The sequence below is a fragment of the Falco rusticolus genome, chromosome 1, assembly GCF_015220075.1.
Source record: "Falco rusticolus isolate bFalRus1 chromosome 1, bFalRus1.pri, whole genome shotgun sequence".
In the NCBI taxonomy this organism is placed as follows: Eukaryota; Metazoa; Chordata; class Aves; order Falconiformes; family Falconidae; genus Falco; species Falco rusticolus.
This window is the reverse complement of record NC_051187.1, coordinates 76,297,161-76,325,011: the sequence shown is the minus strand read 5'-3', so window position 1 is coordinate 76,325,011 and position 27,851 is coordinate 76,297,161. Positions and strand designations below refer to the sequence as shown.

The window sequence follows — 27,851 nt, the reverse complement described above, 5'->3', positions numbered from 1 at the left end:
CTGTGCATTTGATCTCCAGCATAACAACGGAAAAGCAATTCAGTGTTTTAAGAATACAACTGAATAAAAGGGAAGACAAGCTGAGCCCACTACTCCAGCTGAAGACTTTCCAGCTCCAGCAGAAGCAACTACTTCCCCTCTTAGAGAAGGGCATTCCTACTTATGTAACACAATATTGCTATCTTTTGCAGCGTCATTCCTGATTTGTGCTCAGCTTATGATCTGCTTGAAGATGCTTTTCCGTTTCATGTCATTTTCTTGCCTGTCACTCATACCGTGCTTGTGAAGAGGATTATTACGTTCTTTAGAAATTTCTATTTGGCCCTGCTGGATTGCATTTTATTTTTCAGAACGTTTCTCCAATTTAACCACCTTTTTAATCTAATCCTGTCTTCCAGTGTAACTGCAGAGCTTCTCAGTTTGGTAACATCAGTGATTTTCATAAACATGTATTTTATGTCCCAGGCCAGAAAAACTAATCATCTCCCTTCTCCTCTAGTAAGCCACCAACTCTTATTTTGAGAGTGGAATCTTTTTGCCAAACCAATACTTCGAAAGTTTCTCAGTTTCTCGTGCATCCATGATATTTATGGTCTAAAACATTTCTTTAGGGAATTTAAGAGTCATTAATGATACCCCAGGTTCCATTTTCTTCTTTAAAAGGATGGAAATGTGTTTGCCTTTTATATATTTCCTATCTTTTGTGTGTTCTACTTGGCTTTTTTCAAATTAGTTGCTGCTCCTCATGATATTTAGCTGAATATTCCTATGACTATCTGGAACAGTGTAATTCTTCTGTACTACTCCTTTGCTTAATTGCCTTTTCACAAACAATTCAAACAATAAAATAAAAAAATTAAAAAAAGCACTAACCAATACTTTAGACATTATCTTTTTACAGGTTTCCAGGCTTGTTAGTCCTGTCTCTCAGAAATAACCTTCAGTCACTTTTCTGTTTCTAGTTTACTTCTAAGACTTTCAGGTATACCAAATTTTTATTTTATTGGCTTACTTTAAGCCTCATTTTTTTCCTCACAATTTTTATACTGTCATTGTGAACTCTTATCTTTTTAAGGTCCTCTCATACAAGATACTTTCACCCTTCAAAATCTCAGCAAATTAATGTCTTATTAATTATCAACTTAGAGCTCAGATTCTTTGTAGGTGTTTTCACCATATGCCATGATCAGCACTTACCAAGAACTATCCAGACCAATTCTTTCTCAGACAGCCCCAAAATTACTCTTTTACAATTATGTCCTTTGTTTTGTGCTCTTTAAGGTTTTTCCCACTTGATTCTCCTGATTTTAAAGCACAATTCAGATCCCTCTGAATTTTTTGTCCCTCTTATCACTACCTAGGTTTATGGCAGGTTACCTCCTACACTACTGACCTCAGAACCAATGTATGTAAGGCACCCCCCTTCCCTCCCTCTCTCGACAGCCCTTCCTAAAGGGGTTAATACACTTACACCGCATTACTCCAGTCAGGCAAAGTTCCCTACCAAATCCGGTAGGCCAATTAAGGCATGAGATCCATAAACATGTTTCTTGCCAGTAAAATTTCCTCATCCCCAAACACATGTCCTAGGCATGTCCAGACCTTAAAAGTTTGGTACCAATCCCAACAAAACGCGCAAGTCCCTTCATCTATCTTAAGGACGCAATAGTATAAGCACTCTTAGGCCACACCTACTGGATTAGAGCCCATATAAAATTTGGTGCCAAGAGATTCAGCGTTGTTGTATTCAGAAGACCATTAACTGGACCAGACCGCATACTTACCCGTGACTCCACAGCTAAATGTAAGAGCATTTACTTGGAAGAAAAAGGACTGTACTCCAGGGGGTAATTTTTGTGGGTTTTGTTGTTGTGTTTTTGCAGTGTTTTGGTGGGTTTGGGGGTTTTTTGGGGTTTTTATTTTTTTTTTTTGGTGGTGGAGGGTTGTGGGCAGCAAGGAGGGTGGACAGTGGTTGAGGGTGTTTTTTCGGTTTTGGCTGGTTGGTTGGTTGGTTTTGTGGTTAGCCTTTTCTCTTTTAATCTTAAGGCTAGATACGTAATTATCGTACACTTTTGAAGAACTTCTGCAGGAGCTATCAGCAAATTCCTGCTGCAAAATATGCTATAATTTTAAAAGAAGTGCTCTAATATAGCAGGTAAGTGGGAGGAAAGTGAACCAGAACTCCTATAGTCTTATAAATAGGAGTTATTCAAAGGTGGGTGTGTTTGCGCAACACGTATATAATTCAAGTTTATGTGATGCAAAACAGAATGTGTTACTATTACACTGTGGTTTACATTAGTATTTTCACATCCATTATTTATGTAAAAATATTTGACATACCTCAGAACACAACTCAAACTTTATGTTAGGTAACAGTGATTTAAACAGTAACTTTAACTTTTGTCGTAAGACAATAAAAGGAAGAATGGAAGTTTCATTTTTAAAAAAATCTTTACAAATATTGATCTACACTAACAAGTCAATTCCATTAGCCTCTAATCAAGTTAATTTTTTTTTTCCTGTGCACGTACACGTGGAGTGTCCAGGAAGGATGTTTCTCCTAAACTGTTCTAATTCTAAGTATTTTGTATTGATTTTGTTTAATGCTCATGAAAATAATCAGTATCACTCATAAAAAAATGAAATGTTCACACACAGAAGACATACTTGCGCGACACTTGCACCCCTTCCCGCACACGATATAGTCATCTTTACTGATTACTTACTTCATAACCAACATACTAGAATTGTTTTAATGCTTAAAAAAAAAACCTCTTTCACAGATAGACTTTACAATAATACATTCAGATAAATATTCTTGAGCCAAATTATCCTCACAAGCATGCTAATGGCTCTTAGAAAAACAGAGTGTGCGCACATCCTCGTGAGACACACTAGATACAGGAGGGCTAGTTAACCCAGTCTTTCTGAGTTCAGGTGTAATCAGGCTCCTCAAACCCCCTAGAAAGAGCTTGATTGCAAACCAAATTGGAGTCTAGACTGCCAAGATAATGATTTGCCCTTTGTACTTCTCAGTGGCTTATAATTTTTAAGCTATGAAAACACCAACAAAATTATGTGACCTGAGCAAGAGAAGCAGTTAGGTTAAGGAACTTAAAGAAATAAAATACAGTTAGTTAAGGAACGTAAAGAAATAAAATACCAGAGCTCACTGAGCACTGTTCTATACCTAAGGTTTTTTTCCAAGCCTCTTAGCTACCCATAATCTATGAAACCACTGTGAACTCATCTTATACCAGACACTTACTACTTCCTTGAATGAGTAAGTGGTTGAAATGAAGATGAGAATAAACATCCTCATGGAGCACTGTGCATCCAGAAAGGAGATCTTGGAAGAGCTGGAAGGAACTTTAGACTCCCGTTGCCACAAATACCTGGATTATAGCATTTGTTTGTTCATTATGTCCTACTGCACAAAGTTAAGGTTCGGCTTACTCCTGGTAAAAGGTAATTCCAGAATCTGTTCTGACTTACAGTCTAAGTTTGTTAATTAATTTTTTTGGTGACTCTTGTTGCAAGGCCTGGCACAAATACAGACAATTCCCAGACTCCAGAAAATATTTCTGGAGCCACCTAATCTCCGTTAACTTAATGGAGCAGCAGGAACCAAGATGTCTAGAAAGGGTCTGGAGAAGTTACAAATTTGATTCTCTTGTGCAAGCAGCAGACATCAACTTATTGACACTGGGAAAAGAAGATGTAATAGCAATTAAAGAAGGCTGAGAGGAGAAACAAATGGGGAAGAAGGAAAATAAGGAACTCTGATTCTATTCAACAAAAAGGTTGGTTTTAGTTTTAGAAAGTGACAGGTTAGCTTCCCCATACATTAGTGTTTCAAACTTCTAATTGACTATACAATAGCACAATACCAACTGGATGCAACTGTTCAGTTGAAAAAATGAAAAAAATTCCTTCCTGATGTAGATACTACCACTGCTGAGTATGTGGAAGACGAGGCTGAAGAGGGAAAAGAAAATGTAAGATGCAACTTACAACTATCCAAGACAGTATCTCTGGGCTGGCTGCACAACTAAATTATTTTGTTGGTCATGTATTTATTCTCAAGAGCAGAGCGAGCTCACAGCAAGAAAAACTTGGATATTTTTGGCTGCAAAGGATTTTTGCTCTTGATCATTACTTAATCTATGGCTACAATTACCCGACAGAAAAGTCTGAGCTTAACCTGTAGTTACAGCTAAGCCTCCTTGCAGTACTGTGGTAGTGATGGATATTTTGCATCCATGTTTTATTTCTTTCTGTGTCTGTGCTGACAAGAGAATATTTTGATTTCTAGACAATCAAGCTTTTCTACAAACCATTCTTTGCTGAAGTTTACATCCAATAATTCAGCTCCAAATTATTCTGCTTGGAAGTAACTCTATTGAAAAGACCGACTTCAGCTTTTCCTCTTCGAAACAGGTCTGAATCAAAATCAGTAATATCTCATTCCTCAAACTTTATGCACATTTTAACATATTATATGCAAATCAGATAAGCTTAAAAACCTACAGTAAACAGATTTTGAAGTCAAATGAGCATACACATGCATATATTTCTAAAGGTGTGCAAGATGACACCATAATGCCTGAAGATAGTTAATTTTTCACAGACTCACAGAATGGTTAAGGTACAAAGGGAGCTCTGGAGGCCATCATTTTCAACTCCCCCTACTCAAGCTGGGCCACCTATTGCAGGTTGCCCAGGACTGCATCCAGAAGTCTTTTGAGCATCTCCAAGGATGGAGATTCTACACCCTTCCTGGGCAACCTGTGTCAATGCTTGGTCATCCTTAGAGTAACAAAGTTTTTTCTTATGTTCAGATGGAATCTCCAGTGTTTCTAAAAAACTATTTTCTAGAGAGCTATACAATTACAAACATTGAAATTGAACTGTCACATGACAAACTGCTGGTTATCAGCTGCCAGCCGCAAATTCCACAATTTTATATATCCACATACCTCTTCAAGCTCTCCTGAAGGAACAGGATTATCCTCGTACGTGGGGAAATGGCACCCTGCTTTACAACTGCAAAATCTGCTAGTCTCCTCATGCGGCTCCACTATTCTGCAGTTGACTTTAGAGCTCTCCATCACCCTACCATCTACAGATTCTTTCATACTGCATTCTAAACAGGGATCTTGGTTTCCTACTGGCAACATCCCAGCCGACTCTTCTTGGGAATCCAATGATGTCTGTGCACTCTTCTCCATTCCAGACTTCTTTAATCTGGGAAGGAATTTTCCAGATTCAAGCTCTGATTTTCCATAATAATGCCCTTCTTTTTCTGCATCTTCTTCCAGAGGTTTGAGATCTGCTTGTGGATCCTCAAATACATCTACTTGAGAAGGGACAGCAATACCTCCCTCATCTTTTTCTGACTCAAATTCTGACTCACTTCCACCACCTGGAGAAAGTTCAGATGCAGAAATCGGGCGAAAGTGAGTCCTTGGAGAAATCCGTATAGCCCTGTACTGCGTTCGATCAACACCACATATCCTGGGGTGTAAAACCTCACTGTCTGAATCAGAGCACAAAATTGACTTAGGTTTAAAACTAGGGCTGAAAGATGCAATTCCTTCTGGCTCAAACGAACACTCTACATGAAGAACTTGTGAAAATGGATTGTTCAGGTCAAAGGAAGAGAATGAGTATTCAAGCCCTGGTTCTTCCACTTGAAAGTTACCACAAGCTCCCAGTAAGTCTTCATGGAAGATAAAAGAAAAACCCTTATTTAATCCGTTATCTCCACTCTTTGATTGCTCATTCTGTTCAAATGATACAAATGGCCTCCATAATTGCCTATGACCAGGGGCAAAGCTATTACCTGGAGTCATAAAAACATCTGTACCAGCTATTGTCACTACATCAGAAGCTGCACATTGTAATAAGCTCCCTTTTGTGTGACTAGGTGGCACCACTGCCCATTCTCCATCACTGTTAAATGTTTTGAGCTCCCCATACACACCGCCAAGTATAAATGAATTTTCTTTATCCTGGTTAACATCCCAAGGTTTTGACGGTGTAGTATAGTCACCACCATCTACTTTTGATAAATCATTTGACACAAAGGCTCTCTTCTCTAAATTCTCCTTCTGACCTTCCCAAAGGTGATACTCTGATCTCTGCACTGCTTTATTGGGCTCTTGGAGGGTTTCAACTTTTGCTTCTGTATCCAAACAGCAGCAATAGTTATTTACATCAGTTGAAAACAATTCATCTTCTATTCCTTCTATTTCTACCATCGCTGCAGAATTTCCATCTGTCATATTTGTCCAAATATCTTTAATAACCCCTGAGCTGTAGCCATCTCCATGTGGACTGCTTTCACTACACCCTTGTGTAGTTTCATAGTCTTTACTTTCTGCTTTTTGTTCTAGCTGAATACCACAGACAGATTCTAGCTTAGATTTTTTTTTGAAAATCAAAGCAGGCATTTCTCCTAAAGTTCTAGCTTGTTGCTGGCAGGTTTCTTCTGGCAAAAAATCTATAATTTCTTCATCTACATAACTCGAAGACACTCTAGGAACTACATAATTAATATCTTCTGCATTAAATTGTGTGGATTCTTCATACGGAATATTTAAAGTCTCATTGTCTGAACGGGTTTCTTCCGAGTGTGACCATGGACTACAGGTTCTTGTTGAAAGATTGGAACAGTGTTCATTTTCATCAAAGGCACTATTTTTGGTCCATATTAGCAATCTAGACTGTGTTTTCCCAAGAATATTAGCAGTGCTACTAGAATCTGCATTTTCATTTCCCAAGTTGAGTGTTTCAAAAGAAAATGGTAAAACAGAGTTACTGCATTGCACTTCAAACACCGAAAAACAAGAGTTTATACCAGACCCTTCATTAATATCTGAAAAGAGCTCTTGATTGCCAGCAAGCATGTGTGAATTAAGCATTGTGCTGTCTAAGATGGGGGAGAATCTGATCGGAGAATCTCCTCCAAAACTTTCCCCATCTGCATCACCAGAACTAGAAGATGAACAGCACTCCCAAAATTGAGCTAAATTACTAAGGTCTTGCAAGAACCACCCTTCAGCACCAACAGAGCTGGTCGAATCTGTCCATATTGCACTTTCCCCTTGCAACTCCATTCCATCTAACACTATGCAACATTCTGCCTCAAAATCAGTTTTTTCTTTACTCTTTTGTCGAATCATATTTAAAATCCGACTTTCTCCTTGCATCGTATCTGAGGCACCAGGATCCAACATGGATTGATCAATATCCACTTCATAGAAGTGTGTTAGTTCTGACAGATGAACATCATCTAAATACTTGTCGTCCTCTGGTTGAGAACATATTGAGGTCCCAGCGAGGTCAATATCCTCATTTAGAACTGCAGGCATTTCTACAAAGTGACCATCGATGAAAGTACCTGCTGCGAGGTATGTTTTATGAATATTATTGTTGCTAATACAAAGACCATGCACTGATTCAGACAACTCTTCTACAGCCTCTGATGTTACACCACATATATCTTCTCTGTTGCGGTACGTAGTCTCCAGCTTGCTTTTTCTGCTAAGAGGAACAAAATACTCTGTAATCGGCTCAGTATACCACAAGGGTTCTTCTTTATATTCCTTTTCATTTCTGCTGTCTAAATACAAATCTTTTCCATCGCTACCACCAGCTTCTTTTCTTCCAATTTCTTTTAATGGCCTTTTACCTCTTTTGCACAGCTGTTTGATGGACCCGCTGCTACTGCTGCTACTGCTTCCGCTGTGGACTTTTCTATCAGCCTTTTCACCAGATTTCACTGAAAGCCTGCTTTGCCCGTTACGCCCTTTTTTATTTCGAACCTCTCTTGTTTTATGTCTTACTTTAATACATTTCATTGATGCCTTGTATTCACCTTGATTACCACTAGAACTTGAGCCAGCCTCACTGGATCCAGATGACCAGGAGCGAGGACGCATCTTTCCCTCAGACTTATGTCGGACTTGCTTTTTGTACAAAACAGGCTTCTCTTCAACAGTGTTGTTACTAAATTTGTTTTCCTTCTCATTTTTACTTTTCTTCTGCTGGGTTCTTTCCTGTACAGTGGCAGATACTTTATTACTTCTGTCTTTAGTTACTTCACTTTCACTATTGCAGTCTTTTGGAGAAGATGTATCTGTGCTAGTTGGTGGAGCAGTGGATGAAGATGAGGAGCTAGAGTAAGAGCATACTTTGGATTTGTTCCATACAGTCATAATTTCCTGCAGGCAAACTGGCTTTTCAGAAAGAGGAGGAAATGCTTCATAGTACCTGAAAGCAAAACAAAAAGGTTACATTCAGGTCATGGAACTTCAGAGAGGCATTGAGATTAGAAAGCGTTACTAAAAACATATCAAAACACTACCAATCTAATTGCCAAAAAAACCTAATTTGTTCTATATGTGCACATGCCAATCATTGCCCTGTTTATCTGAATGATAACAAAAGGGAGATTAAGATTTCACAGGCGACAGAAATTGTGGATGCCTAAAACAGTGAAGGCCTGACTCCCAATTTATTTGATAATGTAGCAGTTCACTACAGTCACCATATTTGCTTTAGAGTATAAATGAGGAAGTTGTGAGTTTCACTCCGTTCAGTCCTGAATTTCAGTTTTTTAAATTCTCCTTTATGAAATGAGACACTATCTTTTAAGTTCTAACATAGCCTGATCGTGCAGTTATTAAAAAAAAAAGATATTGCAAAAAAAGATTAGTTCTTGAGTAGTTTAAGATGCTTAACATCTTTGTGCAACAGGGACAAGATTAAAATATGGTTTTCTGCAACGTTTAAAGTAGTATATATTTGACAGTAAAGAGATTTATACTGAATCACGTGTACTTCAGTGAAAACATGTTGAAAAACATTCAGAAGGTAATTAAGTTAAATGCACATTAGCACAATCCCTGAGGAAGTATCACTGATTTAGCAACCGTTCTACTAGACTGTTGCTACCAATGCTTATTAAGACATACAGTAGCGGTCACATCTCCAAGAGAAGTCAATGATAAAACTCCCGAGTACTTCAGTAACACTGGACTCAGGTACTTGGCAACTGGTACACCACTTGGGTAATAAAGAGTTTAGAAGTTATAAAAGAGTTTCCTTCCCATTTCTGCAACAGAAAACAAAGAGTTCTGAACCCAGGAAACTGATTCTCTCCCTGCAAGTCTAAAGTGTCAATTAATGCTGTTTTAAAGGCTTTTAATTTGTCTAATTCACTTGGTCTTAAGGAAACTAAAACACAGTATGGTTTGAGTTCTGCATAGAGTCAAAAGAAAGCAGTCAGGGTTTACCTAGAAATTAAACTAGCTCATGGTACCAAATGCTTGTATTTAAACATATAAAATTAACAAAAGATGGCAGGGGAAAAAATGCATTTATTCATACCCACAAAACTCCAGATTCTCCAGTAGGTTAACTGTCAAAACATGGCAGTAAAAGGAGAAAAGATAAAAGCATCTATAATAATAAGAAGAATAAGAATAATAATGCATACATTTCTACTTGATCCTTTGCTGTGGGAGATAAATCAGTCTCAGGAGACAAAGAGCCTTCTAACTTTTTGTGAATCTTCTCCTCTGTTTTGGAAGAAAATCCAAAATGCTTAACAGAAAAATTAAAAAAGCCAGTTTATTCTGTAACAGTATTTAACAAAAAGCACCATGATGTACCTGTAATAGTAGTCAATTTCCATAAAACACTGTAAATAACAGAACAATTTATAGTCTTGTTATTATACATAAAGAAATTACAAGTTACCACCAAAGATTCAAATTTTCTACATTGTTTTGTTAAGTCCTGCAAATTTCACCAAACATGACTGGCTAGCAGCTGCACACAACTTCATGGTTAGCAATGCCCGTCCCCCCCGGCCCACAGGAGACTTCCTATGGACTTTTCACTTATTTCATTCCTTGCATTGCTACATACAAAAAAAGATTTTTTTAAAACAAAATCAACTATTTAACTAAATGCTTTTATGACTGGTTGCATCTAACTTCTCATGTATTTCATGAATAGAAAGTACCCCTGCAGTAGTCGCTGTGCTTTGGGTAAAGCATATTTCCTGTGTGAGAGGTGACTCTAAAGATTTCTGATTATTTATACCAAAATCTGTAAAATACCAAGTAAATGCTGTGAGATACACACTAATTTTACTTTTTTCTCCAAATAAATGGTCAACATGACCTTGGCTCAGTAAGAAAGTGTCACAGCACAGCACTATGAAATAATAAGAGCTGACTAGTAATTACGGTTTAAAAACATAAAAAGGGAATGGAAACAGCTAAAATAATGGCTTTAAGCACTTAAATATTTATCCCTTATTTATTGCTATTTACACTACACAATACCCATATTAATTTTACTATAAATGTCAAAGGCTGCTGCTATGCACCTAAACAAACTTTTCTGTGTGATAAGCTTTCACTTGAGACACCACAATCTCCTTGCCCTAAACTTGACTACATAAAGTCCCCCGTTATCATTCCTCTAAAACTTGGAAATTTTAAGCACACCTCTCTGTGATGGGCTACTCAGATGCTTTTCACAGCAATAGCTAGTATGTAACTACTTTTGAGGCCAATGTACTCTTTGCAAGTTATCAATACACAAAAGGAGAAGAATCAAGCCTACTTTATTTTGATTTCTTTTTTTTTTTTTTTTGGGGGGGGGGGGGATGCTGAATATAGAATATTTACTAAAAAAAGCTAGCACAGCTGGATATGAACAGTTATGGCTTTTCATAAGGAAAACTCCATTTGTGAATTGCTATTTCTTAGGCAAACAGAGCATACTAATACAGAATTGCTTAAACTATTTGAATGAAATTATTCAAATGTATTTTAAAATTGCATGGCCTGTATTAAAAGCTACTGAATTAACAGCCTGCTCCCCCACCCCCCCGTCTCAGAATATTATACAGTTGATAAATACAATATATGGCCTCAGAGGTTTAAAGATTCATTCCTCACCTTGCTTACTCTGAAGGTCTTTCAGTCTGGAGCAAAGCTCCTCCACTAACGTTTCAATCCCAGAGCTCTGCACAACAACAAAATCAGAGAGGGGGCGGGGAGGGGGGAAGAAAAAACATAACTTACTAAAAATAACATTCATTTTATCAAAAGACATCAATACAGTAAATAAATCTTAGCAGACATGTCTTTTTCTTTTTGTATGGTAACTACACATTAAAAAGCAACAAACCCCCCCACTGCTAGGTATAAATCCATCCCGAGAAAAACACTAATTTGAAGTCAAAATGATTCCACAAAACATGTGGATACATTCATACAGAGGTTTCAAACTACAAGTCACATTGTTGCATTATTATATATCCAAGGTTTTGCAAAGTCTGCAGTCCCATTTACTGCCCTGTATCACTTGGGATTTAGCCAGGAGTCTCAGGATAAAAGTTCAAGAATCAACTGATCACTAAGATGTATTTTAAAAAGCTAAGCCTGACCCTTCTGGTTGCACAATTTATGCTTGTGAGTAAGGGACTGTTAAAAAGATACAGAAAAGCAGGAGTGAAGGTGAAAAGGATAACAGCATGAAGACATGTATTATAGGTGGCAGAGAGGGAGAGGAAATGCTTCCACAGTATCTTTATGCAAAATTTATCCCATAGTTTTGCCAGTTTACAGTGCCCAGGCTTTGTTCTTTTTAAACAGTGTTGTTTGCTCAGGAGAGCAGAGGGAAAAAATAAACATCTTTCCTGTAAGCCTCTATTTTCCTCGTTTACTTCTCTCCACATAAACCTTCCAAACACACTTTCTTTTAAATCCCATTTCAGTGTTATTCTCACATGCGTCTGCTTTTTTTTTTTTTTTTAATATCTGCCTAGACTTGCAAGCAGTTCTAGATAAAGCAACAGCACCAGAACAGCAAAATACTGAAGAATAAACACATACAAAAAACAGTACAATATACTACCAGTGTCCCATAAGAGAAAACCTTGTGCTATTCTAATGGGATAAAAGTTGAATGCCAGTCAGAGAAATACTAAATACCAACCTACAGCCTGAAATGACCATTCCTGTTGGAAGGAAAACGAGGTGAGGTGGGTACTGTGTAGATATTAGTGTTCTTAGTATTTTGATACCCAGGAATCATGTTTGGAGATTACACTTTTCACTTTCCCTAACTGTGACGAGAAGGCTGGAATCACAGCTAAACGCAGCAATCTGAAGCAAATGAGGAGGACACAAGAAATCCTCTGCACGTCACCATACAGCTGGGAATGGTACTGAGGAAGCACTGTGCAGCTTCTTGTATCCTATGCACAGTTCCCTCAATAACAGCTCCAGCTTCTTGTCCCCATCACACTTGGAGATTCTGACACATATACAAACATCCTAAAAAATGATCTCACCTTCTGAATTTGACATGATCTTGTGTGCATATAGTCATAGAATATGCATTCTCTCCAAAGGTACTGCAGATCAAATATCAAGTTATAGAAAGGCATAAAAAAGTTTGATTTGCTGTGTCACCATGGTGGTATACAGATTTCATATTTCGAGGATCTAAGAGTTTCTCCTCTTTCCTGATTACTGGCTAGAAATGGCTGAGAAATATGAATATACATTGCTAAAGTACAAGAAAACAAAATTAATAAGGTAATACTAATTTATACAGTTAAACTAGCTTGTTTAATTCTGTCATAAACACACACTTGAAAAATCATACTGAAGAAATTACTTATATGCTGACTTCTAAGTTTTAATTATTTGCAGTCAAGTGAGAAAGCAATTTTCTATTCCTAACTGCATTGCTGCACTGAAGTGCTAAATATAAACCTTTATGCCACATACTTAACTGAGGATGACTTAGCAATATAAAACTTTAGAAGGCATCTTCTGTATCAGTAAATCTACCAACATAAATTAAATCGCTTAGAAAGAACCAAGCAGCACAGTAATAAGGACAAACCTATGTAGTTGTAATAATTGTCACTTTATACCTATACCACTCCTGACTCCCCCCTCCTCCCCCCAAAAGGGCAACAGAGGAGGAGCTGGCCTTGTCTTCGCTTAGCTCTCCAAACCGTCTAATTGAACAGACACCTGTAGCAAATAATCAAAATCTAAGGAACACAGATTCACTTCCTTAACTCAATTACAATATCATGTAAAAAAAAAAAAACCAAAACCAGCAACAATATGCTCACCATTACACCGAAGAAGTGAAAACTTTCGGAATCAAATGCTTCATTTCCTCTTGTACCATGAAACTAATACTTGAGTCAGCTGACACACTGCGTGCTGTCCTGCATAGCACAGAGGTAGCTAGTGCTAGCTTAGGGAAAAAAAAAAAAAAAAAAAAAAGACTGGGGGGGGGGGGGGAGGCAGGGGGGGAAGCCACTGGACAGAATGCCAAGCCTCTAAATACCACTTGCTCACCTCTTTACTGCAGTATATAACAAGCTGCAGACAATGTAACAAGTCCCTCTGCAATTATTTGGTATATGACAGTGTGACAGTGGTGTTCTCTGAATACAAGATTTAGTTACAATTTTTCATTGTTTAAGTTAATGCGCTGTAGTTGCGGCAACCTCACTGCCAAAAAGTGAAGTATTCCAGCCACTGGCTTGGTTCAATAGGACACAATCAGTTAACAGAATTAAGTGATCTACCTGAAGTGCTTTGCTTATGTTCAAATTTAAAGACAGTCCCCAAATAGTGCCATTACTGGAGTACCTTAAAAACACTTTTCAGCATGGAAGTCTTAGTGTCTAATTATGATTGCTTTTGTAATTCCAACATGAAAGGTTTAAACCTCATGATTATCTATAAGAGTATTTAAACTACTGACCCAGATTTCTACTAACCCTTTTCTCTCATTCAAACTACAAAGGGTAGCACATAAGTTTTTTAATTTGTACTTTTCATTTTGCATAACTAAACTTCCTCCACACTAAACACACTTTATTCTATTATACTGTTCCCAATATTTTTATTTCCTTCCCCTGATTTAACTTACATCTAGTTCCATCAGGAGTTTTCTTTCTGGCTTTTCATCAGCTTGCTGAAGCAAGGGAAGGATTACATAAAGGATAGGTGTTATGTTACTGGCATAGGAGTGACCATGCTAACAGATAAATTAAGCTTGTGAACTCACCCAGCATGAACAACAACAGTCAATCTGACTGCTGGAGTTACAGGACTCTAAGAGCCAGTGTCTTCCTTACTGATCAACATTGATCTATTAAGAGCCAAACTGGTGTGGTTCTGTAAGTACATTATACAGAGGAATGAGAGAAATTCAAAAAAACAGCAAAGCTCACACACACACACACATATACATATGTAAAAATGTTGGCTTTGGGGGTTCTTTTTGATTTGTTTCTTAACACACACACACATATATGTAATGTCAAATCTTAAATCAAAGGTATTTTAAATATACTCTACTCTGGAAGTAGAACAGTTAGAGATGACAAGTGATAACTCACTAGCTTAAAGCAACTCAACTGCTTTTGTACATATATTCACCCCCCTGTATAGCTGCAGAAAATGTTCCCAGAAGCTATTAAATCTATAAATTCAGTTGCTTCTGAAATATTTTTATAAATTTAAAATAATCAGTTCAATTGTGAACCATGGAAACAAAACAGTATTATGTACACCAAATTCATACCCACTAAAACCTGTTGCTTAAATTAACAGTGGGCATTGGCTTCTGTGTTCTGAGAGTATTTAGTATGAAGCTGTGAAACATTAGCTTCTCTCAGATTCTTGACACATCACTTTAATTCTTGTTGACATTCATCTCTGCTAGTGGGTTACTTCGCAATGTTGCAAACAAGCAATGTGCAGCCAGCCACCATCTGGGAGATATATAACAAGTTTTTCCTGAATTTGATCACAAATGTTCATGCACCACTATTTCACACAGTTATTCTATGGAACTGAAGACAAAATCGGTCAGCAAAATTTTTCATTTTGCAGAGCTTTCACCCCTTCCTGTCACCTAGTAATGATGTCCAGTTATGGCTTTTACACTTCTACCCAAAAAAATGCCATTTCATTCTGCAGATCTGCACATATGCAACAGTCAAAAATACGGGGGGGGGGGGGGGGGGGGTGTGGGTGAGGGGGGAGAAAACAAAAGTTCTGATAGCCAGTATTTAGAATGAGCTTTCCATACCTGACATACCATGAATATATACACAGAAACTGAAAAATTCCATCAGATTATACAACTCAAAAGGAAGGGTTGTTTCTTTGAGTTTTGTTTTGCAGTTGGGTTTTTGAGGGTTTCTTTTTTTATTTTATTTTTTTCCTTTTTTTTTTTTTTTCTTCTAGCCTAACATAATAGCTTCCTCCAGAAGCTTTGACCTGTGTGGTATAAATACTCACTAAATATGGCCTGTAACTTCAAGCCTGTAAGGTACGAGGAAAGTTCCTTGTTCCTCTGTAAGCTTTTTGAAAACACAGAAGTATTACAATTTGCTTTACTTCAACCATTAAAATCATCATTCATTTGCTTTCAGGTTTTTGAGAGCTTTCTAGCTTACACTTCTAAAGCAAATCCTCGTTTGTCACCTTCCCAGACATACAGAATTGTTTAGGTTGCAAAGGACCTCTGGAGATTGTCTGGTCCAAACTCCTGCTCAAGCACATCAGCTAGTGCAGAATACAGACGCTCCTTTCAATACATGTTCAAACAATCTAGAAATCAAAGTAAATCAATACATCCATAGTTTCAAATCATTCTTTTAAAGGTCATAGGACTCTCCAGATATGGTACTCTGACTGTAGTGTACCAGGACTGTTTTCTTTGTATGTAGCCTGGCACCAAGAGCAGGATTAGCTAGCTGTTCTATATGAATCAGCTGTGAAGCCACATGAACTGAGTAAGGCACAAAATGTGATTCATTGCAACAACACATCTATTTCTGTACTTTGTAGGATGATGAGACCTAGATAAAAGTCTAGGTTTTCATTTTCTAGCATTCCGAAAGAGTGTAATTCACCTGATTACAATAACTCTCAAACAAGGTGCTCAAGAGACAGACTAAAAAGGGACCAAAAAACCCTAACTGCCTAACCCCAAGATCATCACTATGTAAATAAACAAATAAATAAATCCACCAAAAAAGCAGCCTCTCTTGGGTGTTCAATCCAGGTAGAGCTCAAAGGAACAGAACAACATTCCAGTTCGCATTATGAGATTTTACGGCATTTTTCCTCCAGTATAGTAAGGTGGACGACACGAAGAAACATTTAAGAGTATGCATTTGTTCAATGCCTTTTTGACCCTTCAGTAGTGAGAACACAATTAAATCATTATCTTTTCACTTGACTCCATAATGATGTGTAACAAAGACATTGGCCCAGTCAGGAAAACATATTCTACTTATTAACTTCTCTTTTGGGGCTCATGATCCAAATAATCTTTAATAGATACGTGATCTTAGAATATCTATTTTCCATGAAAACTGACTTAATATCACAAAAATCCAAGCAATAAGAGAGCAACAGCTCTCTAACAAGTAGATAAAAATACTTTCTTGCAACTCTTAGAGTCCCATCTTCTGTATTAAAGCAACATTAGAAAAGATAAATCACGTATCTAGGATCAGGCTCAGATTTCAGAGCTGTAATTCACCACTCGACACCACCACACATTCTAAGAGAGACAGATAATAGCACATGTTGTTAACTAACTCTAGATAAAAAAGGGCAACTACCAGCTCAACTTAACTTAAAATGAACATGCTATCCCTACATGTAGGTTACTAGAGCAGCTAATCTGACTTCTGTTATTTAAATTTAATTCTCGTAGCTCCCCTGCCATAGAGGGCTACATTGAGATAAAAGTTACCCCTCCAAGAGGGGATAATTCCACTCTAGAAACTATTCTTCTTGATTATTATTCATCGCTTATAAACAAACATGCTGACTTCAAAGCCAGAAAAGACTTACTATCCTTGTAAGCAGTGCTGCTGTCAGATTTCACTTAATCACAGTACTTCAGCTTGCAGATGTTGAAATGGTCTTATCTGTATTATCAATGAAATGGGAGAAACTTTTAAAGTGTGTTCCCACCAATTATGCAAAAGTTATTTTCTGCATCAAGTGAAATGCAGAAAGGACACTTGAAATTTCTCAATAGGTACTCTGCCATATTAAGTCAAGTTTACTTGTACATATGGTAAGAATTCATAATGGACCCCAATTCAAATTTTTGGTGAAAATTATTGTTCTACATTAAGAAAAATTATAATCTAATAACATCGTTCTGTGACTAAACACAATGCATTATTCAGGAGAGCTGTGTAACCAATGACTTCAGCATTTTCACGGCCATGCTTGTGTATCTGAAAGATTGTGCCACCTTCTCCCTTCAAGACATGCATATGCAAAATTTCTTATGAAAGTTATTAAAACTTTTCTTTCCAGACTTATAAGGTAAGCTGCTGGAAAGAGAACTGCCTTGCTCCATTTTTGCTCCCATTATCATATAGGAGCACATGCAAGGTAAAATAAGTCAATCATACCGAACACCTACTTTCAGCCTCCAAAACAAAGCAACCTATACCATGGGAGATACTTGAATACAAGAAATACAAGATAAGCATTAATTTACTTTTGCTGGCTTGATGTAACCTGAGAAACAAATGCCCAAAAAACCATTATGAAGCAACTTCTGTGTAGACTAAGCTCCCACAAAGCTCCTCCAGTTTGATATATACTTTTTCTACATCAAGAACACTCATACAAAAATTGGAGTAATTAAACTTTTGTCAATTTCTATTAAAGTTACTATTATACTCACGGTAGCAGCTTCAGTAACCTGACAAATTAGATAAGTGGTATTAGGACTATCTATTCAAATGCCAAAGTCTTTGTGAAAAGGAATTATCGTAACCATTTTATTCTGTGATTGTTACTTTGGCAAGACAAATTCACTTCAATTTTCTACATGGTAACTGAAGTTATAAAACACAGGCTAATATACTTTGCCAAATTCAATACTGTATAGCTTATTTAGTATATGAATGGAGAAAGATGGAAAACTTCTGAAGCCAATGGATTTGATAATACAGAGCCAATACAAATCCTCTTAAACCAATACCAAACAAGTTATCATAGAAAAACAATGACTGGTTGGAAATAGAAGAACCCTATGGTGCCTTCTCACAAAAGAAGCTGCATGTCATCAGTCCTAGCTTGATTTTATTTTTCAAAACATGCATCTTGTCCAAAATGTTTCCTAATTTAGGAAAAGATTTTAAATTTTTTCAAGAGTTATGTTGTGCGTTCTTTAAACAGCTAGTATATCCTTTTCCAGAAAGCCAACAATACAGCCCAGAAGAAAGATAATAAAACTTCACTGGTTTTGTAAAGTTTTGGCATTTCCTGGAAAAAATATTCTGAACAATCATCCTCAGACACACAGAAATGCTTCTTACTGAGCTAGTCAGGATATATGCTTCAAGAAGCATTATGGTTGTTTTGGAACCTTAACTTCATTTTTTTGCTTTAATAAACCCAAACTTTTCAACAGCAACTTCAGCATTTCATCCTTCTGATTTGTTAAGATGGCTTCTACACCACTTGCTTCATTCTTGTGCTTTCCTTCATCTTTATAGTAACATATTTATCTCAGCATTGACATCATCCTAGCACATTGTTATACTCCTCACTGGGCTTTTTGACTAACATTTTTCACTTAAAGTCAAAAGCATATTGGGCACTTTTTTTACCCAGCTTTTGTTCATGTCACTTCTAGTTACATGAAGATGCATAAGTTAAATCACTTAACAAACCATGTAATGTTTACTACCTGATTGCCTGTTACCCCAGCGTAGTGGTCAGTGTGTATTACCCAATTAATATTGGTTTACATCAGAGAAGTTTACATCAGAGAAGCAGGGAACGGCGGAAATAAATCAGTGATTGAAACCAATTTTAAATAATTTACTTAATCCGGCACCCTACGTAAAAAGAAAAGAAACATAGTCCCTGCACTACAGGCTCCACAAGTCCTTTTGCCTCAATACTTGCGCATCGCTATTGCAAAGTGCAAGATATTATGCAATAGTGCCTTGGTCTAACTGGCACACAGTTACAACAGTTGGCCAGAGTAACCCATCAACAAAAACATGCTCAGACATGGAATCATAACCAATTCAATTCGTATGGCCTGGTCAGGAGCTTATGTTCAGAACTATAGTAATTGCATGGAAAGTCTGACAGTTCTGCACTTAAAATCTAAGAAAGCTGACAAATGCTAAGAAACTTTCAACTTAATCTTATTTTTGACACATCTCAAATCTGTGCTAAAAGCAAGATATGTTTGAGATGACCATTTCAAATGTTTCACGACACTGTTCGCTAGAGCCACACTTGTTCCTCTAAGTGTTCCCATACAGTCCATATACACAGACACGAGAAGGGTCATATTCCTCCCTCGTAATTCCAGGTAAGCAAAGCCAACGCTCCAAGTAACAGCATGCCCACACCTGACTACATTGGGAAGAAATTACCATTACAAAGTTTCACCGGTTATGTTTCTGTGTTACTCCCAAGCAGCAACTTCTCAGAACAGCAGGCTGGAAGGCACTGTTTGCTTTTGTCAAATGTATGACAGCAGTACACTTTCAAAATCTGTTATGTAATTTTATTAACCATGGCTGATTCTTACTTTAAGATACCATATACTGTTTCTAGTGGCCATCAGCAGAGTCTGAGAGCCTGGTTAGTTCAGAAAAGGACCACACTGCCTGAACCCCTTGAATTTAGGACATACACCCCTTGAGAGATCAGAAGCATTAGACACTACTGATGTCTCAGTATGTGCTGTGGCACAGCGGAGGTGAAGTGGCCACCTATAGACACAGAAAGAATGAATCTGGGAGATCTGCTTTCATCAGTGCAGGAAGTATGATACATATGAAGTAGTCCACTTTGCTCATTCTTAAGATGCCCTCATACTGTTCAGCAGAACAGATACACTGATTGCTCTAACTGCAACTCTAGCACCATCTTCGGGTGAAATTTCACATGTAATACTGCAGGTGTTCACTGAATGAACTCTATTATACAGGAACTGCAATTACACAGCTGAAAACCTGCTATTATTGAGCAGTGCGACTTTTAGCAAAAAAACTAGTCAGCTGAAAGGTAATCAAGCTTGGATCTATGACCAATGGAAAGGCAGCATGAGTAATTTCAATATTGTTACTGGGAAATATATCTACTGAGAAGTCTTACATGTATCAGTCTCAACAGCTAACCTCTAATTCCATTTTTGCTCTGACAGTATTCTCCTTATAAAAATACAACACAGGTGAGTTTCTAAACTCTTACTTTTTTACTAAACTTCTGAGTCTCAAAGATGCTGTTTTCTGTCTTGCTACTGACAAGTGGCATTATTCAAATCCAAAATAATGTCTAGACTGTCAGAATTAGTAGGCTTAAAAAATAAAACCAAAACCAATGTTGTGGTTTAACCGCTGCCAGAAACTAAGTACCACACAGCTGCTTGTTCACCCCTGCCCCCTCCAAAGAGGGATGGGGAGGAGAATCAGAAAGGGATGTAAAACTCGAGGGTTGAGATAAGAACAATTTAATAATTAAAATAAAATAGGAGGAAAAAACCAAAACAGTAACAACAACAACAATTACTAATACAATGAAAAGGAAGGAAAAGGAGAAAGGAATAAAACCAAAAGGAAGGGGAAAAAAACCAAGTGATGCACAACACAACTGCTCACCACTGACTAAGCACTGATTGACAGGCCTCAGCCAGCTCTCCCCAGTTTATACACTAAGTATGATGTTCTGTGGTATGGAACACCCCTTTGGCCAGTTTGGGTTAGCTGTCATGGCTGTGTCCCCTCCCAATTTCTTGTGCCCCTTCAGCCTTCTTGCTAGGCAAGGCCTGAGAAACTGAAAAGCCCTTGACTTTCTATAAACATTATCTAGCAACAACTAAGACATCAGCAATCAACAAGAAGAAACCAACAGAAGAACAATCAACATTGTTCTTGCACCAAACCCAAAAGGCAGCACTGCACCAGCTACTAAAAAGAAAATTACGCCACCCCAGCCAAACCCAGAACAAATAAAACAAAAAAAAACCACCAAACCCCACATCTCAGAAACTATGAACAAACTGACCTCAGTTTTAAGGGTACCAGATGGGAATTAAAACAACTACTAACCAAAAAAAAGTCATTTAATGATGACAGAAACAGAAACAGTTGGTTTTACTTAAAATTTGAGGCAGTAATTTCAGGATAAAATTTCTTATTTTCCTAAACAGTTGTTGAGGTTTTATTTTTTACCCAACTTTTCATTAGAACAGATACCCCTACTTTGCTAGTTAATTGCAAGCAAACATTTTAAAATTTCTTCTACAATTCAGCAGGATAAAAATTAAGATAAAATCTCTACTCAAGGTCAATATTAACAAGCTTTTTAAGATTTCAGTGATTTTTCAGCATGTCTTTGAACTGTTATTTATGCTCTATTCAAGTGGTTTGGAAAAAAACTTCAGAATTTGCAGTAAGAATAGCAATTGATTGCTACATTACAGCACTTGTCTTAAAAGTTCTCACTATCGTTCTGACTTCATTTTCTGGCAAGTTGCAATGTACTTGTATTTTCTCTACTTTTGACTGCATCAAGAGCATCTGCAGCCAAAGATATATACAAATATAGATACTTTGAGACACCGAAATGCTTGTCACATAAAAAATACTGTCCTCAGAATGAACATACATTAACAATTTGCATTCTTACATATACCATATGCTGTCAAAATCAGGCCTCCTCTCACAAAAGCACTTAATTCACAACATACTTTGCCACTGCAAGCCATAGTGACAGAGCGGTCAAAAGACTGCAGCTTCTCTGACTTATCATCCTCCATAACTTTGGTGCTTATTTCTACAACATTCCCTAACTGTAGACTTTTTGAAGACAAATATTTGTTTTCTGCACCATAAAATTACAACTAGAGTCTTGCATTATTTTTTTTAATGAGACAAAAAACCTGAACTCAAACAAAACTAAGCTACCAAATAAAGTACCCCCTAAAAATGAATACTATGCAAATAAAAATCCACAAGATACAAGGTTTCCAAATATTTATTTCAACTATTAAATAATTTTTACTGTTATCAAGCAAATTTTCATCTAATCTGTTTTAGGACTTCCTCTCCCCATCAAGCATCTTTTTGAAGTGATCACCCTGTTTCAGACCTTTGATTACTGGTAGGGGGCAGTAGGCAGACTGTCTGCAATTTCTCAACGTATTACCGGTTTAATTAAACATAAACATCAGAATTATAGTACCTGGATCTTTGTCACTTCCTGTGAGAGTTAGAAAAGTTATTATTAGCCCTCAATACCTTTTCATCCTCTGCACATTTTCTTCCTCCTAAAATAGATCAGGCTGCAGAGTCCTGATGTCTTCATTTAATTGTCTTCCTGTTTGGGTTTTTTTTAATTGTGTGTCTCTGTACACATACGTGTGTATATATACTCTCTCTACAGACACACATAGGGTAAACATTCTAACCATTTCACTTAAGTATATTCAAATAAAATTGTATTTAAGTTTAAATATACTAAGACTTCTTTTGATTACTCCCAAGCTCCCTCAGCCTTGCTTGCTTTGCTCCAGTGCTAAGGCTGAAAGAGGAGGTTAGGCTGGAGGAGCAATAGCTCCATATCCATGTGAGGATAATGGTATTTCTGTATCCATCTACATCACAGAAGGACAGCAAAACTATAAGCAAGCTCCAGAACTGCCCATGTGAATTACTGCCAGACCCCTTGCAAGAAGGAAAAACTGTTAAGAATAAAGCTGCTAGTTGAAGAGCCTAATGAAAACATCTACTTATTGACCAAAAGAAAATATTTTGAAAATCCCTAATATAAACATTTTCAAATGATTCAGAAAACAATATTTAAAAATTCAAGCAGCATTGGAAAAGAAAGTATTTACTTGTATCTCAACAGTTTTTATAACCAGTCCTCACTCACACACCACTAACCATCAACTCTGACTACAGTAACAGAATATTTTAATCTTTTTTCTAGAGATGAAATAATGAACATTCCATGGAGCAGCTTGAATGCCTCAGCAGAAACAGTGTTTTAACATTATGTTTCACAGTCCAAAAATTACTGATTATTCCTGTCAGATTGGCACACAAACATAAGTACAGAAACCAGGCAACATACAAAATGTGTTTGAAAAGCAGAAAGAAAAGATAACTCCTAAGTTACTTTAAAATATCACTATCATCAAAGCAGGATCACCATTCTCCTCAACTCCAGGGTAAAAAATCAATGAGTATCAATCTGTATTTCCCTCTTATGCAATACACATGTTAAACTACATACATAACAGCTTTAAGTATCTTTTCATTCAAAGGTTCCACCCTGTGTTGCAAAATAAAAAATTATGACCTACAATTTCATTAAAGATAATAAATATGCAACCTTAATTGTCTGAGCATGCAACAGAAGTCAAAATAGCCCTGAAATAACACAAGTCTACAGGTTGTAGATTATAGATTACTGCTGAACAATAAAAATCTGACAAGGTGGCAGGAATCAAAGGAGGAATTTACTTATTCAACATTTCAGATCACACATCTTTTTATCTTTCAAAATTCTAGTTGAAGGGTTTCTTCCCTTCTTGTTTTAGGTTATACAAAATTTCAAGTGGAGGCAAACCAGGGATTATTAATAAATTTACCGCATTCCTCCTTCTTTTCAACTACCTTTCTATATGTAACATAATGTAATAATATAAACTTAGCTCTAAGTGATGCTCATTGATTTTCAGCTATGTGAAGATGCATCAAGAGAGTAAATTCCCAATCGTCAGTATTCTTGTGGTCTACATATGAGACTACTACTTTTTGTTGTTCATAAAATGAGTACACAGATAGCCATATACTCAAGAAACACATTACTCCTTTTAGTTATTTCTTCATATTTGCTTCATATCTAAAATAACTTTTATGGTAGTCTGAGTGCTGACCTCAATATTCTGTAACTATAAGAGCAGAACAAATTACCAAACAAGTTCTATTTTGGATTGCTTTGTTAGGATAGTAAATAATGAGAAAATGGGAGTTCAGAAATCTCCCAATTAGTCAATTAGCACTTTAGTAACTGAACAAATGCTGACGCAGCTTCACAAAGATTAGGCCAGTATATAATGGCAATGCTGCTGAAGGTGGTGGTGGTGGGAATAACCACACAAATCAGCTCCACTTCCTTCACTATTCTTGGCCACATACTTTCCTCACTCTTGCTGGCACAAGTGTCTGTGCTACAAATCTGACCAGGAAACCTCTCTGGGTTAACATTTCCTTCACCTCAACCAGGTTAATCTCAGGAAACTGATTCACTTTCCCAATACAGTTTTCCACACAACCACACAAATGCTTGCACAAGCACAAACTGTGACTAGAAGGCTGTATGGAGCAATTACGCAACGAGGCTACACAGGTTGGATATAGTTTCTTCTTACAGTAGTGACAGATCAGAGCATTTGTACTTCTGTAAAATGAAAGACAGACCTTCTCATTTCTGCTATCTGAAAAATCCCCCTGGAGAGGTTTCGTTGACCTGTGGTACAGATTATTTTTTTCTTTTCAAATATTTGCTTTAACAGTCTCTCACTTTCTCCACGTTTCCATTGAGCTACATGGTATCTGCTGCCTCTGGTAGCTTCTTCCTCCAACCTGCTGCCTTTACCTCTCCTCGTTTTCCCTAGTCAGTGCAATTCAACTCTACTTCCATTCAACGATGTAATACGGAAAGTGAACATTTGCTACTGTACGTTGCATTTTATTTAGCGATTCTGAATTACACATACAGCATGCACAAAGCAAGATGGCTTTTTGTCCAAATATTCCATTCCTTGCTGCTCACACACACCACAAAGTAAATTTAGAACTTTAAGAAATTCTTTATGCAAAGCTTTGTGGTAATTTCAACACAAACCAGTGCATTGCAACTGTCCCTGCCAAGAACAGGTGAGAGCTTACAGAAAGGAAAGCATGACACTACATAGTACAGAATCTTTTGTGAAATCCTGCTGCCATACACAGATTTCATAATTTCCTAAAGAAAAATAAAGGACTGTCAGTGAACTCTTGGCAAATTCGCATTTTAAGAAGCCACAAATTAAAAGATAAGCATCACAAGCTAAATAATGTCCAACACAAAAAGGGGCATAAAGTTTTAAGAATTATTAAATAGTCCAAACTTACTTCATCAGAAGCAGAGCGAAGACACTGGACAGCAGCCTGTTTTTTCATTTCCTCTAGCGTTAGATCAGAGCACTTTTTCTTACTCTTTCCCCATTTCTTGTAAGCTCCCTTTTCCCAGCCCAGGAAGATGTCATTCTCCTAAAATGAAAGCAGAGAAATTACATTACTTAAAATACATTAATATCTCAGTATTATAGTAGAACAGAACTACAAAAAACATACTGTTCAAAATAAAAACAACCTCATCCTATCTACTAAAAACTACTTTTTGCCAAATTAAATATAAGTTTGATTACAGAAAACCTACACTTACTGTTCAGAAAAGCACACGTATTTTTCACAGGACATCGAGGCTACTCACACTTCAATGCAGTATTTCCCAATTGCAAAGCATATCCATAAGGATCATTTTATGGCCAACTTATGGCTGAATGTATTATTGTAATTTACACAAAGTATTTTAGAAAGTTGTGCTGATCTCTGAATCCTTATTGGATGAAAAGCAAGTAGTTCAGAGTTAGGATTAAACTTGAGAAAGCTAAACAAGCTGAAAGAAGAAAATGCAATGTGAGATCACAAAGCCTGCAACTTAGTCTCACAATGAACATCATTATGACTAGAGATAGCAGTGCCTATCTTAAAATGAACCTGAACTAATTTCAGAAGCAAATCGGATATTGGGGGTGGTGTTTGCATTCCGATACATGCAAGAACATTTAATTAAGAACAATAAAATCAAAGAAGAAAGCTGTTGTATTATATGTAATCATCTGAAGATACATAGCATCCATTTTACATGGCTTTTCATAATTTGCAAAATTTATCACATTTGCTTATACTTTGCTGTCCATTCACGTATAAACACATGATTTCCCATGTTCATCTCAAAGAAATATTTTGGCTACTAAGAAAATCATCTTTAATGTCTTCTAATGTATGCTGGTCTAAATCATCATCTTCTTTAGAGAGATCCACAAACACCTGATGCTTTTCAACACTTGTTTCAACCTTTTCAACATGTCTGTTACTGCGTCTAATGAAATCCAGGCAAAGGCCTATCATAATTTAAAACAACTCCCAATTTCACATGTCTTCAAAATGAAGTAAAACCAGGTTGTCAGTGAAACTAGTTGTTTCGGGGGGGGGGGGGGGGGGGGGGGCGGGGCAGGGAAGAGTAAGATGAGGGGAAAAAAGAAAAAAAAGGGGTGGAGAGGGACCAATCACCTTCAGAAGTGGCTTTGAAATGGCTGCCATTCGTGATTTTCTATGACCAAGTCTTTCAGGAAAGAGTAAAGCAATTTGTTGCATTTATTTCTTAAAGTCTTGTTTCATCATCAAAACTGGAGAAACAAAGCTTTTTGTTCTTTCAGAACTAAATACCAGTCAATCTGTTTTTCCCTATACTTGTGCAAGATGCCAGTGATTCATTTAAAACAAGGAATTTGAACAGACTACTATTCTGTTATTAGGGCTAGCAGAAAGAACAAACAGAAAAAAATCCCAAGAAAATTCTTAGAAAATAGGTTCAACAGACTGTACACATCTACATTCCACTTATACACAATGAGGCTGTATAGCACTCAAACTCTTCCCAATATTCACATGAAAGTATACAAATTGGTTAGAGCCATCTACCCTCCAGCAGCTTCCCAAGCCTGTCCCACTCATCCACATGGGCACAATTACAACTGAAAAAATACATACCCATTTGCAACACACTACTCAAAATGAAAATCCTGGCATGCCACCAAGCGTACACTGGGTTAACTTCATTTATTCTGCTTTTAGGGGGAATGTTCATTAAGGCACCATCTACAATAGGAAAACGTTACCAAAATGCTCTATATTATTTTGGTTTATCTACACCAACAAAACTTTGCTTTGTACTGGTACATTAAAGCTAACGTCTGCAAGAGCAGCTTCACTAGCCATATGCTAGAAGTCTGCCACCAGAGCAGTAAGAACCTTCATGCTTACAGAAATTTATAAAGCTTTTCATTCAGCCCTCCACACACATAATTTTAAAGATATCTGACACTTGCCTACAAACTTTGACACTTGTCAATCTTCAAAAATTTAATCCTTGCAACAAATACCCAATTTTTTAAATGGAGGCAGGGAGACTAAATGCAATTCTCTCTCTAGCCCCCTCCACAGCTGCAAGTATCATGGTCTCGTCCCTCCTTCCAGAGTAAGCACACTGTTCATGCATTCTGGGAACAACACAGCTCATCTTGTAGGATGCAGTGATTGAGAACAGAGCTCCAGTAAAATCCCCTCCTACTTTCTACCTCTTTATACAATACACAGAAAATTTGTTTCTGAACATACAGTTTTCAATCACACTTGGCTGCCAGTGCTTTACACCACCATTTTAAGTTTTATAGGGGAAAAAAAATGTTGAAAACTTGAGGGTTTGGATTTTTTTTCCTAGACGAACTCACTAATTTTATAGCCTCAGGTTTTACAAGATTAGCAAACACCATGGGTTACAGTTATTCCACATAAAATTTTGAACTTTAAAATCCTCATGTAACTACAATGTTTATCAGCACCATATACCTGTTTGATATAGCCTAAATTT

General features: G+C 37.0%; 1 protein-coding gene across 6 annotated transcripts in view; it reads right to left on the bottom strand.

Moving 5' to 3' along the window:
- KIAA0232 (KIAA0232 ortholog) overlaps positions 1–27,851 on the bottom strand; it is a 72,274-nt gene that overhangs the window by 11,150 nt on the left and 33,273 nt on the right. For all 6 annotated transcript variants that reach the window (XM_037385345.1, XM_037385328.1, XM_037385353.1 and 3 more), the window contains 4 exons: positions 25,268–25,405; positions 10,986–11,052; positions 9,509–9,590; positions 4,983–8,280 (listed from right to left, as the gene is read on the bottom strand). In XM_037385345.1, coding sequence (XP_037241242.1) covers positions 4,983–8,280; positions 9,509–9,590; positions 10,986–11,052; positions 25,268–25,405 — 3,585 coding nt within the window. The remainder of the gene's footprint in view (positions 1–4,982; positions 8,281–9,508; positions 9,591–10,985; positions 11,053–25,267; positions 25,406–27,851) is intronic.